This window comes from Apostichopus japonicus, chromosome 22, assembly GCF_037975245.1.
Source record: "Apostichopus japonicus isolate 1M-3 chromosome 22, ASM3797524v1, whole genome shotgun sequence".
Classification (NCBI taxonomy): Eukaryota; Metazoa; Echinodermata; class Holothuroidea; order Aspidochirotida; family Stichopodidae; genus Apostichopus; species Apostichopus japonicus.
In genome coordinates, this window is record NC_092582.1 from 11726524 (window position 1) to 11745233 (window position 18710).

Here is an 18710-nt window from a genome sequence, read left to right on the forward strand (position 1 = left end):
TTGTATACATTCTTGCTAAGATCGTCTGAATTATCATCATGCCTGAGCATAAAACACGGACGTTTGACAGTTTGAGCGTTTATACATATTTACTCTAAAGGTGTCCTAGTTTCATTGTCATTTAAATTACAGGATGTGACGTCAGCCTATATCAGCTCTGAACTGAAATTAGATACTGAAGTTACAGCATACATTGTTGGTAATTTGTTGACAAAGTCACACTGAAAAAATGTGTCGGGACTCTGTAAACATTTTAGTCTAGGTAAAACCTTATATTAACCTCTCCTTTCCTCTGGACCGATTTTGCAATAACATAAAAGGTATAAAAAATAAAAATTCCTGCCCACCACACACCTCTTGTAAAACTAAACGGCGAACTTGTTGAGTGCGTTCAAGTCTCAATGTGTTTTTGCCAAATTTTATCTTCGACCTTTCCAGCTTACTGCCCTAAAAGCCCAGTGAAAATAACACCGTTCTATGCAATTTTTTTTATTTACAATCATTTTTTTATTGAGTTATCTGTACTTAAACATTTTGAGCTGAATAAAATTCACCAGATTTTCCGTAGATTCTACAAACTTCAATCAAAATTTGCAAGCCCCGCCCAACAGATCATGTGCCAATCAAATATCTCTGCTTTGCCTGTGTTAGGTAGATTCTCTTGAACAGTCTACCAACTAAGTATTCAATCCTTAGTTGGTGGCGATCGATAAATATCCATGTCTTTGCTGGAGTGCTGCAGTTATAACAGCCACAGTAGGTCTATTTTGCACATTGTGTATAGTGAAGAACGGATGACATCAACATTTTATTTGATACAAACCAGAAAGAGGCAGTTAAGGCATTTTGAGAGAAATTATGACTTTGTTATGTTTATATAGTAACAAATGAACAGCATTAACTTGACAGAGAAGTTATGAAGAAACAAGAAATGGTTTTATATATGGATACGTCATCATCTCGGTGGGGGGGGGGGGCGGGAGGGGGGTAGAAGATAGCTCAGTTGGTAAAACACAGGACCTGATACTCAGCCTGGTGCTTTTGAACGAGCAAAACAGTCCTTTGCTCTCGCTCTTTATAAGGTTTTACATAATTTCCCAGCTAGTTAATTTCTCGTTGTTCATTCTTACGACATATATTTCTTGGTACCTTTAAGAATTAAGGAATCAATCACACGTTAACAATGTAGCAATGAATTATGCCTACAGAGTTTACGTACACAGGCCCATAGATGACTATATTCAAAGTTCATCACTTTATAAATAAAGCACTCATCTTTCCTGTCTCACGAGATATTAGAGCAACACGGATATGTAACTTTGTGTAAAATGTTGGGTAGTCTAATAGTGCATTCAAGAGATCAAACCTATTGCATAGTTGAAGCCACGTCACAATGGTGACAACTGCATTATTATAATTTACGGAAGCGTAGAAAGGACATGTAAAGTGACGTTTTTGATGAGCTGCAACAATTTGTCAATATGACAAGAAGTTAAAAATTGACATTTTGACGACATCATACCAAATCGTCTAAATGTCAAACATCTGAAAATTGACGTATTGCGTTAAAAATTGTTTTGTCGAGATGCGTCCCTTCAAAACGTCTAATGTAAGATATGATTCATTTTGACGAATAAATAACTCATCAAAAGGTCAATTGACATGTCCCTTTTACGCTTCCGTAATATTGAGATATCCTCCATTTTGACGAGTTGATGCATCTCGACCATGATCTCGACAAAATTTCAATTTTCAGATTTTTTTGTCACTTTGATGATTTGGTCTTGTGTAGTCAAAACGTCAATTTACAGATATTTGTCACTTCGATGAGTTCAAGCCTCACTCCAAAATTTAAATTTTCTGATTTTTGTAATTTTGCCGAATCGTTGCAGCTCATCAAAACATCCGTTGACATGTCCCGTCTATGCTTCCGTAGGAATTACTGGGAAATGACAATCCTTCGTGAAAGGTGACACGTATGAATGTACTATGTTCTCTAGCAAGTTGCATTGCCAAGTTGATGTTTCAAGTACGTAAACAGTTACGTAGTAAGAAGTAAACGACATATACAAGTATAGCGCCACTTTATATAATCCTCTTGCGTGGTTGTAACCATGGAGCAAATACCGAAATAGCTCCATGTTGTAACATACCGTTGGTTAAAGTTGCTTCGCATTTTAACTCCGTTGACCATATGACCTTTCAGTTTGCTGTCTGGACTAAAGATTTTAAGCATTTGCATAATTAACACTTTGCCCTTGAATGAATTATTTGAAGTTTTGATAGGTGAAACTAATTAATACGCCAGTCATATGTAGAATGACATACGAATGGGATTGGGAAAGGGGTATGGATTGGTGTGGGAGAAAGAGGTACGGATGGGTGTGGGGGATAGAGGTACGGATATGTGTGATGGAAAGGGGTACGGATGTGTGTGGTGGAAAGGTGTGTGTGGGGGAAAGGGGTACTGATGTGCGGGCGCGGCGGAACGGAAAAATTATTGGGGGGGCTAATGCGTGGAGACTATCTAAGCGGAGCGCCACCATCGGTTGGCGCGGAGCGTACAAGAAAATTTTGGGTTTTTTCAAAGCCCCAGATGGCCGGAAACGGCACTTCCCGAGTGTTTTATGCTGCGAATACCTAGCCCTAAAATATGGGTCTCAAGCCTGCAATTTCTCAGATTGCACGTAAAAAAGTCTGTAAAAACATTTTAATTTGTATATTCGATGGTGTTTTAAGAGAGTAGCTATTACTCGCAGTGTACTCGCAAAGATGTTTTGAGTGTAGTAAGGGCAGTGGCGGAGCTAGGGGTATTGGTCAGGGGGCAGGAATGGTCTGTAGGGGCCCTTTCGACACTATCTAAGCGGAGCGCCACCACAGGTTGGCGCGGAGCGTACAGAAAATTTTTGAGTAAAGATACTCCCTAGATTGCAGGAAATGACCCTTGTTAATTTGCAGATAAACGGAGAAGAAATAGGTTTCGTCGCCATTTTGTCGGAAAATTACACCAACAGAATATGACAAATGTCAATAGGTATATGAGAGCGCAATAATATAGTCAATAATCGCGAATAAGTGAAAAGCAGTGAAAAGCTGAAAAGGGCGCCAGCAGTCCATTTGAGTCCGTCAGGGGGGGGGGGCATCCGCCCCCGACTGTATATATGGACGCTCCGCCACTACGTAAGGGGATGTTGGAGAACTGGCTGAAATGAGGCAAGTCATTGGCCTAAGACGAAGTTGTGTTACGCTTACCGGTACTCACACTCACTGCTTCCACTTTTCACGGGGCGTGAAGACGCGGTTGGGGTGACAATGTGGTCTATAGCCAGGGGACGGGCTGAGGGTCCCCAGCAATTACTTAAATTATTACACCTATAAAGTATACGTGTGCATCGGACAGATCGACAAGTATGCATTGAAAAATGGGCAGATGCACGTTTCGGGGCCTTGGTAAATATTGGGGGGGCTTATCATGCATTTGCCCCCTCAACTTTTTCATTGGGGGGGGCTGAGCCCCCCCAAGCCCCCCCGGTTCCGCCGCCACTGCTGATGTGTGTGTGGGGGGGAAGGGGTACTGATGTGTGTGGGGGGAGAGGGGAGGGGTTATATGAATGAGTTTCATCCCTTTATTGACTGACTGACTCAGATCAGTAATAGCATGATATATAGATTTGAAGATTTATGATCTTGCAGTTCTACATATGTTATTGCACCTAGCTTCAAGGAGTTACTGTACCAGGATGTGGGCGAATCGTTTTGAAAAACAAATAAACAAATACACCTGTCCAGAGGTTTAATGACAAAGATACTGTAGAGTGTGCTGTTCAAAAGCCGAATGAGCGTGGGGAAATGGGTGCTGGTGTGTGTGTGTGGGGGGGGGGGGGTAGTAGTTCCATTGAGCTTTTAAGACTGGTCATGGCTCAATGAAATAATTGTCCTATTGTTGTCGTACAGTGTGCACTTAATAAGCCAACTAAGGCAAACTTTTGAAGGCTTTTTCACTTTTATGTTATAGTAGGAAGTCCCATTTCTCGTATGATATATATACTTTGAATCCAACGTTCTTTTTGACAAAAGTTACTTTTAGTGGAAATTCAGTATATTAGAAGAGTTTTGTTCTTTTCTAACTTCGATATGACACGATAAGGCAACTACGTTCGCCCCTCACATCATAATATTTACAGATAACAGAGAGATAACATACTAACTTTCATAATACTTTTATATTCTGTCTTGAAATTTCGTCTTTGTTGACATTTTTAAAGAGCCACAAATTTGTAATGATATTCTTACTCTGGTTGTATTTATAATACCCATTTTATATTCATGTTACAATTACATGTAATTTCAAGCACATGGTTTCAGAGATTAATTAAATTTGAGTTCCATAGTTCCTTACATAGACTTTTAAAAAACTTTCATTGCCATATTATCATATATTATAACATATCTTGTAAATTAAATAACATTAAAGTCAATATCGCAACATTATCGTTATTAATGATTCAAATTCACAATTGAAACTTTCAAATCGAATGAAATCGAATCATTGGCAGCTTTGAAGAAATAATATGAGAAACAATCAAAACAGAAACCCTGACTATAATATTGTTACTGAAAAAATATGCCTTCTCACGGGAGGTAGGTAGGATAAAGTGACTAGTGAAGAAGAATGAAGGGGAAAAAAGCGGAAAAGCTTAAACAGGTCACAATTTCATTTTTATAATCTTCACTTTTGGAGGCTTAATGGCATCAGATGATTCACAGACCGTGAATGCAGTTCGAATTTGAAAATTTATTTTCATATTGAGGCGTGATTTTAAAGCAGTAGTTTGTTCGTTTGCTTTTCGCGAGTTCTTTTCGTAAATTTGTATCTCAGATGTCTTATTGGAGATCAAAACTTGAGAAATTGTAAGAATCCACGCACTTTTTATTTCTCCCACTCGCTGCATGAGTTAAGATAACTTAGGTAATGAAGTACCAACTGCTTGGAATAGATGAATATTTTGTTCATGAATTTTCATGAAAAGACAATACAATTCTGTGCGTAATACTTTCAATGTTATCTGTATATTCTTTATATGATTCTTCAACCCATTCATGTAACGTGAATAGTTAATACCGAAATATTAAAGTATTAGCTTACCAATTAACCAGGAGTATATAACATTACAACACATGTTAAACCATGAACGGTTACAACTATCAGCATATACTGTTGGAAACCAGTATTAACGGAAAGTACGTTACACAAAACTGAGCCCACCTACCCCCACCCACCTTACATCAGTAATTTACCTAAACATGTTAGAGAATCACATGGTAGTCAGTAGCAACCGAGGATCGTACGTTAGAAACACCTGTTTAGATATTATAACACATATAATGCAGTCTTAGAGGATTACTGTAGGTACAAACTTAATCTTGATATGTTGTGGACCGTTGGAAACAACTGCTTTCATTCCAGTTGGTATTGTTGAAGAAATATCCAGCAATTTCAGCCTCCGTAACTTTAAATTTAATAATAAAGATTAACATATTTTTCTATATTTAAATCAAATATTGTACTGATTGGATTTCTCTTTACCACAATTCAGATGTTCCTAGGGTAGAGAGTGGGTGGGTATTGAATTGTGATAATACAGTTGTTGGCTATCTATTTCAATTTCAAGGCATTTACATTTACATTACATTCCTCAAGGAGGAGTTGATACAACCCAAAGTGAGATCAGAATGTTGAACTGAGTAAACTTCCCCTTCAATCATCCGGGATCAATATATTAAGGCATTGCTAATGGAACGCTGAGAAGATGAGATATGTCAGAGAAATACCAGCCCAAGATTTTACAGAAGGATTTGCATTTCTTAGAGCGCTGGTATTCACAGCTTTCTGGATCCAGAAACAACTTGCAGAGACTAGGATCCTCGACGTGTGGATAAGGCTTTCTGGAAAACAAAAGACACAAAAATAAGAAGAACAGAAAGATAGTTAAATTGATTTCAATCAATTACCCCAATGCATTTAATCCATTTTGACCTTCCACCGGCACTTGTCTTTAAAATAAGTCACCCAAGATAAAGCATTGGTACGAGAACCATACATTGTAAGCAACTTGAATCACTCTTTCATTTTTCTATTTGGTTTTCATTCATTGATTTATTTCCAGTAAGTAGAAAATTTGACAGAACTATAATAGAGACTAGTGTGTACATATGCAAGTGGTATTTACATGTTTACATGCTATTGTTATCTTATTGTACATTTATTGCTTGGAAAAGGAGAATACATAAGTGTAAATACTTATTAAATCGTTTTCCCTACCTATCTCTCAATATTTCTCAAGATATGACTATAAAGACGTTAAGACAATGTAAACAACAAAATGAGAACAATGGGAAAAGAAAGAAGACATGAAAATAGGCATTAATACACATACATACACTTCATTAGTTTTACAGTTACTTACTGAATGGATCTTAATTTGAATCCATCTGAGATTCCAATAAAAATAAAAAAAAAAATTGTACTTTTTTTTAAAATGAACTATTGAGTTACAATATTTAATATCATCATCAAATGAATTCCAAAGTTTGACCTCTGAAGTAGAAATTCAAATTTGTTTTTTTTTCTTGTTCTTACATATTTTTGTTAAAATTATTTATATGTTTTGTATTACATCTACCATCTGATGCTAAAGAGAGTTTGGAAGGTGGCAATTACATGTGATAAGCTTTACTCATCCTGTGCTGAGCTGAATTATTTGAGAGAATCTTAACATTGTTAACTTAAAAAAAGTTCATGCGTATGAGTTTGAAAGTGTTCATTACATATCATACTTTGCTTTAAAATCAAAGGAGAAAGATTAGACTTGTATTTCCCCATACTTCAGCCCATATATTGCGATATGGAAGGAAAATTGCACAGAATAAAATATAAAGTGCGTCACTGTTTAAAACATGGCTCGCATTATGTAAAATTACGATACTTTTAGGATGTTTGTTTGATAAATTCTTAAAGTGTTCTTTCCAGTTCAGTTTATGATCCATAAGTACACCAATAAACTTCGTCACATAAATTGACTTCAATTAGTAACGTCCAGATCAATATTAAAACAGCGCTTGGAAAATAGCATGCAACTTGTTTTGCTAACATTGAGTAATAACTTGTTAATTGCGAACCATACATTAAGTTTTGAAGTTCATTGCTTATAATTCTAGAACTCGATGTCAATATGTGAGCAAAAAAATCATAGTCTTAAGTAATATTAGTAACTGGAAGATGTACTCACTCTCGGCAACAAGTGACTCCATGGTTGTCGTTACAAAAACAGAAAATACATCCAGGAGCACCTACGTAGTCCAGTATTGCACCCGGAATTGAACATACAAGTGTACCTGGCAAATGAACGAAGACGGTAAAGGAACATTAATAGTTGAAATTCTTCCATCTGTTAACAAATTTAACCCCTTCGATACTCCACCCGCCGCAACCTCTATCGTCTGAAAATATATTAAAGCCTAATTTAATTTTAATCGTGAAGTTTAAATTTTGAAACAAAAGACGTAAACGTATATTTGCGTTTCTGGCGACCAATCTTTCTTCCAATGGTTATAACGTCAACTCTCGTTGTGAATAGTTGAGCATAGAAAAATTTACCACTGGGCTCTCCACCCCTGCAATACTGATAGAGAATTAACTATCCATGCATCCTCTTTTTTCTTTAAATTATTTAAAGGTCATTATGAAATTAGGAAAAGTGAAACAAACTTTTTAAGTAATCAGGGTTGAACAAGACAAACAAACTACTATGTTTTCTGTTTAGTGCTTTGATATGTGCTTCTGGTTTCCTTATTTTAAAAGTAAAGAAGATGTTTTAAAACAACAAAATGCATGATCTACATGGAACAAATTTAAACTGCCATCTTACAGTTAATTAACCAATCAGATCCACTTCACAACAAATGAGCGTGAATAGATATATATCTAGTATCCTTATATGTATATACTTATATCCTTCCTTCTTAGATTACTTGACTTGCAGACTGTATACTGGTTACGCCAAGGTCGTATAACTGTACAGGTTATCAGCCCATTCTTTGTTCATAGCCTACCCATCGCGATGTAGAGAAGTGTGGGGGGGGGGGGGTCACTTGAACGTTAAACATTATCTCTTGTAAGAAGGACGAAACTTCGAACACGCAATGTACATTCTACATATACTATAAACCAATTGTAAATAGACAGGTTTGAGGAGCCCTATATCGCTGTTAACAGACAAGAGTAGACCTTCACTGGACTATAAGTAATTAATTTTAATTAATCAAAGGGGAGCCAATGTTACATTATTCATTGTTTCTGTTGTAATATGAATTAATAATTATCGAGACAATTTGAACCGAAAAAATTCGTTTTAAAACTCTGGCATACGATTGATAAACCGAGATAATCCCTAACCCTTTGATAATTAATAATACAACAGGAATACAATACAGATCTATGGTTTTGTAACTATATCCAAAATAATTGCCCAAAGTTTAGCATCGAAGCGGACCAGGATGGGAGAACTTATGAATATTTATTATATATATATATATATATATATATATAAATATATATATATATCTATATAGATATAAATATACATATATATACATATATATATATATATATATATAAAGATATTATATTTATTTTTAAATGAATATTTACCGTCATTGAAGCATACGCCGTTGTCAGGTTTGTCGTTCGGATCTCTTTCTTCAACTGGTACCTTTTGGCTAAGCTCAGGCAAAACCATTCCAAAATCGTCATAAGGAGCTTCAGCCGAGGTCTCCGAGGAGTGCCCGGCTATTGCATTAGCTGGGTCTTTACCAGTAGCTGTTTGTTGCTTTGTTTCATTTACCGAATATTCCGATAAAGTAAAACCAAAAATCATTGCGAAAACAACGACGACTTTTGCTACAAACAGCTTCATGATATTTTATGTTGCGGTCTGTATTTCTACGTTTTTCCACAAAAATGATACGGAGTTAGGTGAATAGACCAAGTAGAAATGTCAAACAGATATGGTACTAGTGGACCGCACAATGCAGTTTAAATAAGTATAGGTAATCTACTATTTTTTTTGATAGCCACCTTGATAAAAGTTGAATGGACGTTTGATTCTATTTTTGTTTTATTTCCGCTTGGCCTCAAGTGTCATATTGGTTATTTTAAGTTTTAGTTAAAGTTCAATGAATATATTCGTCTGCCTTTTCAGTTTTACTGCTACCAGTTAAATGTAAACTCAGTTTACGAGTGGTTGTCACTTGACATTGACATTGTGGAACATCTGCACATTAGCAAACACTTTTACCCAATTTGAAGAAATAATTTTTGCTTTCTCTGTAAGTTTGCGCAATACTTCAGAATATAACAGAAAATATGGAAAAGCAAATAGGGTTTGCAAATTGAGCTTAAAGCTTTTGATGCCCATCGGCCTTTGAGCTAGCGAAGGTAAACTTACTTTGCAGAGACAAAAGTGTGCGATACCACTTATACCCTCAGAGGGACTCTCATACAACCGAATCATGAAACGTTGATAAACACCCAGGAACTCGTACGAAACCAAAAACAAATAATGAATAGTTTCAATATGCAATATAATTTAGGAGTATAATGAACTTAATTTTACCTCGAATGAATATTATATTCTTTCAAATGAATATGAATGGTGTATGTATAGTGTGTTGAATCTATAAAATGGACCGGGTATCAACTTCTTGCAGCCATTTGCGTAGCTATAGGGTGTAATGAGCCCCGGTTAAAGGGCGAGAACTGGAACTCTTCACTCTCACTTCATCTGCATTTGGCTATCTTGCTTGATTGGCTGTAGTGATCCGTTGGCACAACATGTTGGATACAGCCCTTGGGACATTAGAGGGCCCTGGTTAAATGAACGACCTGAACAGGCCATTCTCATGGTGTGATTATTTAAATACCGTAAGGTATCTGGAATTGTTTTAAGCATGTGAATAAATTGGATATTTCGAAACTATTTTGCCTTTTCGTTCACACTGTATGTCGAAAGTTCTGTACTTTTATATTCGTATATGTCTCGGAATTCATGACAAAGAGCTTAAATATTTTTTGAAGAAAATAAGACTTTTCACAGGGCCTAAGACTAATCGCAGGGCCTCAAATTAGTACATTGTAACATGTACCATACCATACCATAATAATACCAACAACAACAAAAAACGAATTTCTAGCAATATTTTGAAGCAACAAAAACATCATTGTTATAAATCAATCAAAAACAAATAAGGGAAAGGACATATAATTATATAGATTCTCAGTTTTATACTATCTCAACACGAAGTAAGGTAACATATGTTTAATCTCTTTCGTTGTACCGTAACGTTCGCGTCTCCTTTCCTTCCAAAATATATCCAGACACAATGCTAGGCCCATATAACTTGCTCAAAACATACCAAGATGACAACAATGCTGGGATAAACTGGGATGTCCTGAGCTTATTTGCTCCCACACTAACACTGTAATCCCAGCAGGGAAATGACTATGTAGGGATTTTTATATTTGTATTTGTATATTTATTTGTTTCATCACAATTTACAGTGTGACGGGAAGTCTCCTATAAAGCCTGCAAGGCTTAACAAAGTAGGAGATTCCCCAAAAAGAAAAAAGAGAGAAGAACTTAAGAATAGAAAGAATAGGATTGCAACCAACTAGGGGTTGGCTAGAACAGTTGCTGGAGCACAATAATTGTAGTCTTGGAATCACTGGGCGGTTCGAATCTCGTTACAGGCAATAATTCCTTTGCTTTGTTTTAGTGTGTTTATAATATCGCAATCAGCCTGCTGTTGTTCAATCACTGAAGTAAACATATGTTCATGTGAGAAGTATTAGTATTAGGCAATTTTTGTTGATCGGAAAATATGCAAGAATGTGTATACCTTTATCTACTGATTAGGCGCCATGATTTCTGTAATTGGTAATCGGTAGGCTCATTAAACATTGAAGAGAAATTTACATCGTTGTCTATGTAATGTGAATAGCCAGAGATGAAAAAATTTAGACTAAAATAATCAAAAATATGATGTATGATCTTTAGTTGACATTTTGTGATATATCCTCTAAACTCATAGTATAATAAAGTCCATCGTTTAATTAATGTTTTTGAATCCGCATCTAGGAAATGACTTATTGTAATTGTTTTATTTACCTTTAAAAGTGTTAATTCATTTTTACTTATGTACTAAATCTAACAGTATCGTGCAACATCACAACAAAATAGTTTCTCATCATCACAAGTGAGATGAAAATGGGGACCAATCTGATATCATGCATCTTGAATTGGGACGCTGATGGACAGGCTCAGATCTGAATAGTACCAGCCTATGATTGAGCACAAATCTTTACATCTTGGGCTTCGCTTGAATTTACACTTCCCGTTTCCGTTTCCAGGTGAAATTTTGCACTTATCCGGGTTTTTCGTTATCGGAAACGCCTCTCTGATGGAGAGATAAAGAAACGCATTAAAAGCAGTAGTAATAATACTAATAATATTCATGATAACGATAGGTAATGTTTTTCATGAAAATTTAATCAACTGTTTTCAACAGAATTCGATATAAAAACAAACAAGACGAATATTTCATTTATGCACAAACAGTATAACGGAGATTATCAAAGTCGGTTTAATATTTATCAAGTATGGATTATTTGCATTTGTGATGAAATATTTTCTTGTTCTTATGTACCCTTCCTTACACTGTAAAGTACTGTAAACAGAGGTAGAGGTGGAGAGAGGTTGTATAACATGAACCTGAAATTAAGCCGACGTGATCATATCACAACGCTTTTATGATAAAAGAATATAAATGATTTGATTGACTGCAAACTAACATTTTCTGTTTAATACTGTATTATATGCTTACACTGATTCCAAAAGCATCCATTAGCGTAAGCTTGATCGCTTTTGTGAGTAATTCTCATGCTGCATCTGGTATACTTTAGGCAGGTCAAATACCAGTTCCATACAAATATCAAAAAGGCATAAATGACCAGTGCATACTTGCAATTTCCAATGACGTTTCATACCTAACGCGGATAGCCCATATGTTATTCTGTAAGCAAGTAAACAGTGGCTTACCTATCTGCAATGACAAGTACATTTTTATAGTTTCACTCGCATTTTCCTTAAAGAACAAAACATACTATATTGTGTACTTACGCTTCACAGCAAACAACCTCCAAGTTATCGTTACAAAAACAGAAAATGCAGTCTTTCGCTGGACCACGGTACTTGACTATTTCTCCAGGAGTATCGCATTTACCTTTAGCTGCGGTCAAAAATTGAGATTAAAAAATTAAATTTAAGTTTTCTGAAATATTTAATTCTCTCCTTTGAATACTCTCCATATTTATTTGAGAGAATACCTGCACATATTGCTACGTCTCTCATACTTATTTTGTATCAAATATTATTGCTCTTTATCTTGATGCACGGCTGCATCTGATGGTTATAAACAGACGTCGATTTTTTTCTCGAAATGATATTGACCTAACAGCCAAAGAAAAACGCTTGAATTTCTACCGCAAATGAACTTTCATTAGTACATGGATAATAGTGAATCCATTCTCTCGTAAAAGTCCCTTGGAATCATTTTTCAATAGTAGCATAAGCATCAGATAAAAAGCGAAAGCAGATATTTTCAACATAGTTTACTCGAAAAAAACAACAATTGCAATAAACTTTGGTGCCTTGCCAAGCTAATCAACTGCATTTGATGAGATTCCAGTACCAGATAGTAAAGAAACTTGAAGGATAGCCAACCGACGCAAACAAAGCTTCAATAAATCTTCAAATTGACACAATGTTGCTTATTGATGTATACAGCATAAGGGGAATACATCTTCCAATAAAAATACATAAAACAGAAAATTTTGATTAATTCTATGTCTTTTCAATCAGCAATCAATCTTAATAATCAATACAAAATGGGAAATTAAGATTAAAACATATTAGAGAGAACATCAATACTGAAAATAAACAAATATGAGATAAAAGTATCAAATCACAAAGAGTAGAACATACAGTGGAAAGATAATTGACGGTTGCAAGAGACTTCTATGAAACTTTAACAAGAAACGTTGTGCAATAGAGGTCCACCGAGAGCAAGGAAAAAATGCAAAATAAAATAAAATGGAAAAAAAACTGACAAAAAAGGACACTCCACCCCGCTCACACTACTTTGAATCTACATATATACTAAGCTAGGCTTCAGTGAACTGGAAACATAAGACGTTATAACATACATGAAACTCTAGGAATACTAACATAACAAAAGAGTTTTGAACAAGCATTGAAGTGAACGATAGTATGTACAGACTTGTGACGGTCACTCAAAGAGTTCCAGACTATCTTATGAGTTCGGATACAACAAATACAATGCAGGGTGGAATTCAAACGGATTTACAGGAATGCTGAGAGGGTTGCTGCATGAATCTAGTGTTGTGATTGTACTGGTAATAATGATAACAAATAAAAAAGAGAGATTGAAACACTTATGTAGAGCCCCATTACCAAATTGGAACATAAAGATTGTAGTTTTATGACTGTTGATGTCATACATATGGAGGATATTGTGTGTTAACGAAAAGAGCATTATACTGTGGGAAAGAGAAGAGATTTTTGGGAATTGATTCACTGCCCTTTTTTGAAGAACATGAAGTTTCGGTAGTCGCGAAGGATAGTTTATGGCCCAGGCAGAATTACAGTAAGATAAGTAAAGTAGGATAATGTTATTATAAATAGAATGGTAAAGTTAAATTATTATCAATGTAAACACCTAACAAAATAGCTTGCTTGGGGATCAATTGTACATATATGAATGTTCTTTCCAAAGTAACTAAAATATATAGTTTACTTTTTGAGTTAGTTAACCGTTTCTTGCATCTCATTTTCATGGCTAAGAACTTTCCAATATTCTCCCAGATCTGTTGTGCATTTAAGGAGACTACTTAACATGTTTTTCTTTATTCTTGCAAATAGCTGTACTCTACATTCATTAGATTCACTCAAATTGATGTTGCAATGCTCTTCATGAACCTCACCATGCATTCCTTATCGGTTTTACTATATGTGATATCACTTAGTTGTGGTATTATATTATTTCAAGAAAAGAGCAATTAGTATTTATAAAAGAACATTTCATCAGAAATTTTAACAAGCCTACTATGCTTGTTACTATACTTCTTAGTATATGTTAGTATCACATTAGTGCCACGATTCCATTCGGTTTACAACTTTTGTCACCCAAATATTTTGTCTGAATTGTTAGCACGTGTATAATTAGATTAGGTCTAGGCATAATCTAAAAGACTGAGTAACGTTACATAAACAAAAACTTAATTTATAGTCATATTACGTTAAATGCCACAAAGACAGATAATATATATTGTCATACCAGATGCATCAATCCCAATTTTTTTTTCACACAAAGCCTGCTAAGTTTGATTATCTGTTGTAACTACTTACCAGATAACTGTATACTTTCTCCCTTGAACACGAAGATAATCTTCAAACTTAGTGAACTTCGTTCATTCTGCAGAACACAGAAAACAATGCAATGAGAGGTAGAAATTAAACGTAACCATGCACGTATAAGAATACCTACTCAGGTCTAGAAAGTATATACTTACAATCTATGTAACACACTCCATTCGAAGGTGGGTCTTGTTTATCTACCCGTACCACCGGCAAATAATCTTCTTCCGCTACCTCGACGAAGTTAGCGTGGTATTGTTCTTCCTCCGAAGAAGAGCGTCCAGTACAGATGACGAAAACGAAAATCAATAGCAACATCATATTCTTCTGAGTTTAGATGATATAGATAGTATTATGAGTATGCACGAATTTAATTGATCTCTGAGTTACTCTCAAACTATTAAAATGTCTTATGATTGGTGTAATTTAGTTTTAAACACTGAACGAAAACTATTAAAACTGACACGTTCTTCAACCTTTGCATCGCAATCGTGCAATAGCATTTTAGGGATGTCATACACTCTATTTAATCATTTTTTATCTTAACGAGACATTCAGTAGAAAGACAAGGCCGAGTTTCTTTTTCATGTGATAACATATTAAATATTAAGTCATTGACATGTGCAGATTGTAAACATGTCAAATATGTGTATTGAACAAACCTAAATAGTCTAGCCATTAATTAAAAATTAAAAACTGTATATCTGAATCTCGTATATTGATAAATTATTAATCGTGTTAAACCACAAGGAGTGTTAGTACGTGGTAAAATCATTTAAAACCATTGTCAAATGTTGCAAATCTTTAACGTTATTTTAAACATTTGAATTTTGGGGATAAACAAACAAGGAATCAAGTTGCTCTCTCAATAATTTAAATTTTTAACTTTATTTTAAACATTTGATTTGTGGAGATAAATAGACACGTAATCAGCTTGCACTCTCAGTGCGAGTACGGTGAGTGGCAGCTAATATGAGATTTTGGCATAAAATGTGTCGTATCTCGTCAACTCAACATTTTTCTGCAAAATGTTTAATTGTTGACTTCTTATGTTCACTGTTCACTTCACTAATTGTTTAATTGTTCACTAATGTTTAATTGTTCACTTCATTCCAACTGAGCAATTGAACAATTTTCTATTATATTTATATCTTTTATATTATCAGTAAAATTTCATATCTGAAATCTTAACGTCTTTATTTCTTCTCCTCGTTGCCCCATTTTGGCGGTGGCTAAACGTGAATGACCTCTGCAGGTCAGAAGAATTTGTACGGTATACTATCGTTCTGGCCTTCTTCCACAATGTTGCCTTCCATATATATTTACCGTACTTTACTAACGCATGAATCATCTACCGCGCATATACACGACTCTTTAAACATTTTGCAGGAAATTGTTGACTTGCTCAGTTGGAATGAAGTGAACAATTTAACATTTTGCAGAAAAATGTTGAATTGACGAGATACGATAAAGTTGTCAATAAAACATTTCGCAGAGAATTGTTCAATTACTCAGTTGGAATGAAGTGAACAATTTAATATTTTGCAGAAAAATGTTGAATTGACGAGATATGATATGTGGGCAATTGAACATTTTGCAGAAAATTGTTGAATTGACGACATATTATAAGTGGTCAATTGAAAATTTTGCAGAGAATTGTTCAATTACTCAATTGGAATCAAGTGAACAATTGAACATTTTTCAAACAAAATGTTGAATTAACGAGATCTGATAAGTTGTCAATTAAACATTTTGCAGAAAACTGTTCAATTGCTCAGTTCAAGCAACTGAGCAATCAACATTTTTCTGATTTTTTGATAAGATATTATCTTGTTATCTAAGCAATTTACTGAAAAATGTTGACTTATTAGGGGAAAGTTTTCTTATGTTGATAGCACTTTTAAGCTTCCGTAAAATCTGAAATGATGGAAGTTGTATATATTAAAATCAAACAGATGCTACTTTTCTGTAATTTATTAACTAATCTATAGGCACATGATGCAGCTGTTCTAATTCCTTGCTAATTCACAGCATGCTTTGCGTAACTCAATTGATCACAGGATCGCCAAATTCATGGATCATAATCATAAATATTTGCATTTTACTTGTTTATTCCATGTTTTTCCTGCAGTCTAATCGAGCCTAAATATTGACGATCTAAGATAGGGCTCCTCGACCGACTGGCGGCGCGCTGCCTTAATCCGGCACGCGAAGGCAAACCAGCCCACATATAGTCTTCACAGGGAGCTAATTTCGATAACGGCTCCTTGGTTTTACTCTAATCCTGGGGTGGGCAATCTGGTGTGGGCCACATGCGGCCGCGCCATTGATGTTTTTGCTGCCCGTGAGATGTCTCAAGAAAAAGAAAAAATCAATCTAGTTTACATCATCACAAAAAACGAGCTAGCTGCTTAGAATTTATCGGCACTAAATGATGCTGTCAGGTAGGCCTATTATTCCTATTAATTATCAACTGTATTGACATTATGTTTGTTTGTGAATGCTTAAGTACACACACCTATTGCTTGATAGTCCTCGGAATCAAAAGTTTGAAATCAACAGAAGGTCGTTGGTTATAGGTACGGCCCAGTCAATTTTTCACTCCTTCTGGCCCATTCATTCAGAAAGGTTGCCCACCCCAGTCTAATCGGATAAGCCTTCGTCGTGAGCACCTTACCGATCTACCCTGCACGTTTTGATCGTGTCTCTCTCGTTGCTCAATCCAGTGCTATCCTTTGGCCTTGGAAGAAAATGATTTAAGAACCAATGAGCTAACAAGAGGGTGAAATCATGAACGACACAGAAGAAAGCTAATGACTACACACTTTGCTTTATGTTTTTCATGTTCAAACCATGAGCGTTTTTACATTATGGTGTACCTTGTTGGTTGCACTAACCAATGAGTACTCAGCACCAAAGTCATTATAATCCAAACGGTTTACATAACACAGTTTTAGACCAAACTACAATCCATAATTAAGGTTACCTCTATTTTCTTTATTTATTTTTTAAATTTTTTTCCCCCTGAGCCCTACGAAATGTACTTTTCAATCAAGAATTAATGAAACAAACAAAAGTACCGTATTCTAAAATGCAGCTGTCGAAAATCATATTCCCAATCGGTTAAGTATTTGTAAATTTCAGATCAGGTATCCGTTCTTTCGATTCCTGATTTTAGCCGTTTTTATTCGATAATTTATAAGAAGAATTGGAAATAAATATATTTAGGAGCTCTGTTGTGTCACTGTCAGTGATCGATTTTACTTCAAATGATTTTCCTGCAGCTTGCAAGTACAATGCTGTTCAGGTTTCACAATGGGATTCATTGGAATGGTTTGACCAAGTTGGGAGTGTTAGCTCAGTGGCTAACGCCGGTGCCTTCCAATCATAAGGTCCCAGTTCGAGTCAATCCAAGATTAATGTATGTCGTCCAGTTACAGAGTTGTTGGCAATTAACAATTCATAATCATGGACGTTAAATATGAATCTGAGAGGCTGACTTCGATCAGCTTGCTGCTTTGACAGCCAATGATGGCTTCTTCGCGAGTTCCTGCTTGCAGGAGGATCTAAATTACATACATACATACATACATACAAGTACAGAATATGTAAGGAGTGTAACCCTTTCCATATTATGCACGAGTCTGTGCATTATATGACACGGTGTCGACGCACACTATACTTGTAAAACTTGTTGCCTACACAGGGAAGCAATGTTCCATTTTAAGTTGGTGATTGGAATATGAAACAGACGAACCAATTTCTCTACCTTCGTCTCTTCTTTGCTGTTATATATTTGATATATATATATAGGTTGTGTTTGTCAGTGCAGACTTGCTATACTCGAGTACCAGCCGATTCACATTCTAGTGTACAATAGTATTGTCTTGTAATATAACAATAATCTCCATCCCCTGTCTACTAATCCTCTTACATCTATCTCTTTTGTGTCAACCATGCTCATATCCTGTCTGTATTATGTGCGTGTTTTTTGTCCCCTCTGTTGCTGTTACTTGTCATTCAACCTCTGAAGACAATCCTGCTAGGATCGAAACGTCAGGCCCACTTACTTTTACATAATATAATTGTTATCATAATATATCATTGTACCATGTAATACTTTATGCAACAATATTATTGTGGTTGTTTTATATTATT

The 18710-nt window shown here is 35.4% G+C and overlaps 2 protein-coding genes across 2 annotated transcripts; both read right to left on the minus strand.

The window, feature by feature from the left end:
• Positions 1–4210: 4210 nt before the first annotated feature.
• LOC139964008 (uncharacterized) lies at positions 4211–9040 on the minus strand. The gene is made up of 3 exons (XM_071965300.1): positions 8711–9040; positions 7290–7395; positions 4211–5946 (listed from the first exon to the last, which is right to left on the minus strand). Exons 1-3 carry the CDS (start codon positions 8973–8975, stop codon positions 5781–5783), a joined length of 537 nt encoding a protein of 178 aa, XP_071821401.1. The 5' UTR covers positions 8976–9040; the 3' UTR covers positions 4211–5780.
• Positions 9041–11071: 2031 nt separating this feature from the next.
• On the minus strand, positions 11072–15061 carry LOC139964014 (uncharacterized). The gene is made up of 3 exons (XM_071965304.1): positions 14708–15061; positions 12237–12345; positions 11072–11514 (listed from the first exon to the last, which is right to left on the minus strand). The coding sequence occupies exons 1-3, from the start codon at positions 14871–14873 to the stop codon at positions 11343–11345; spliced, it is 447 nt and encodes a 148-aa protein (XP_071821405.1). The 5' UTR covers positions 14874–15061; the 3' UTR covers positions 11072–11342.
• Positions 15062–18710: the final 3649 nt, after the last annotated feature.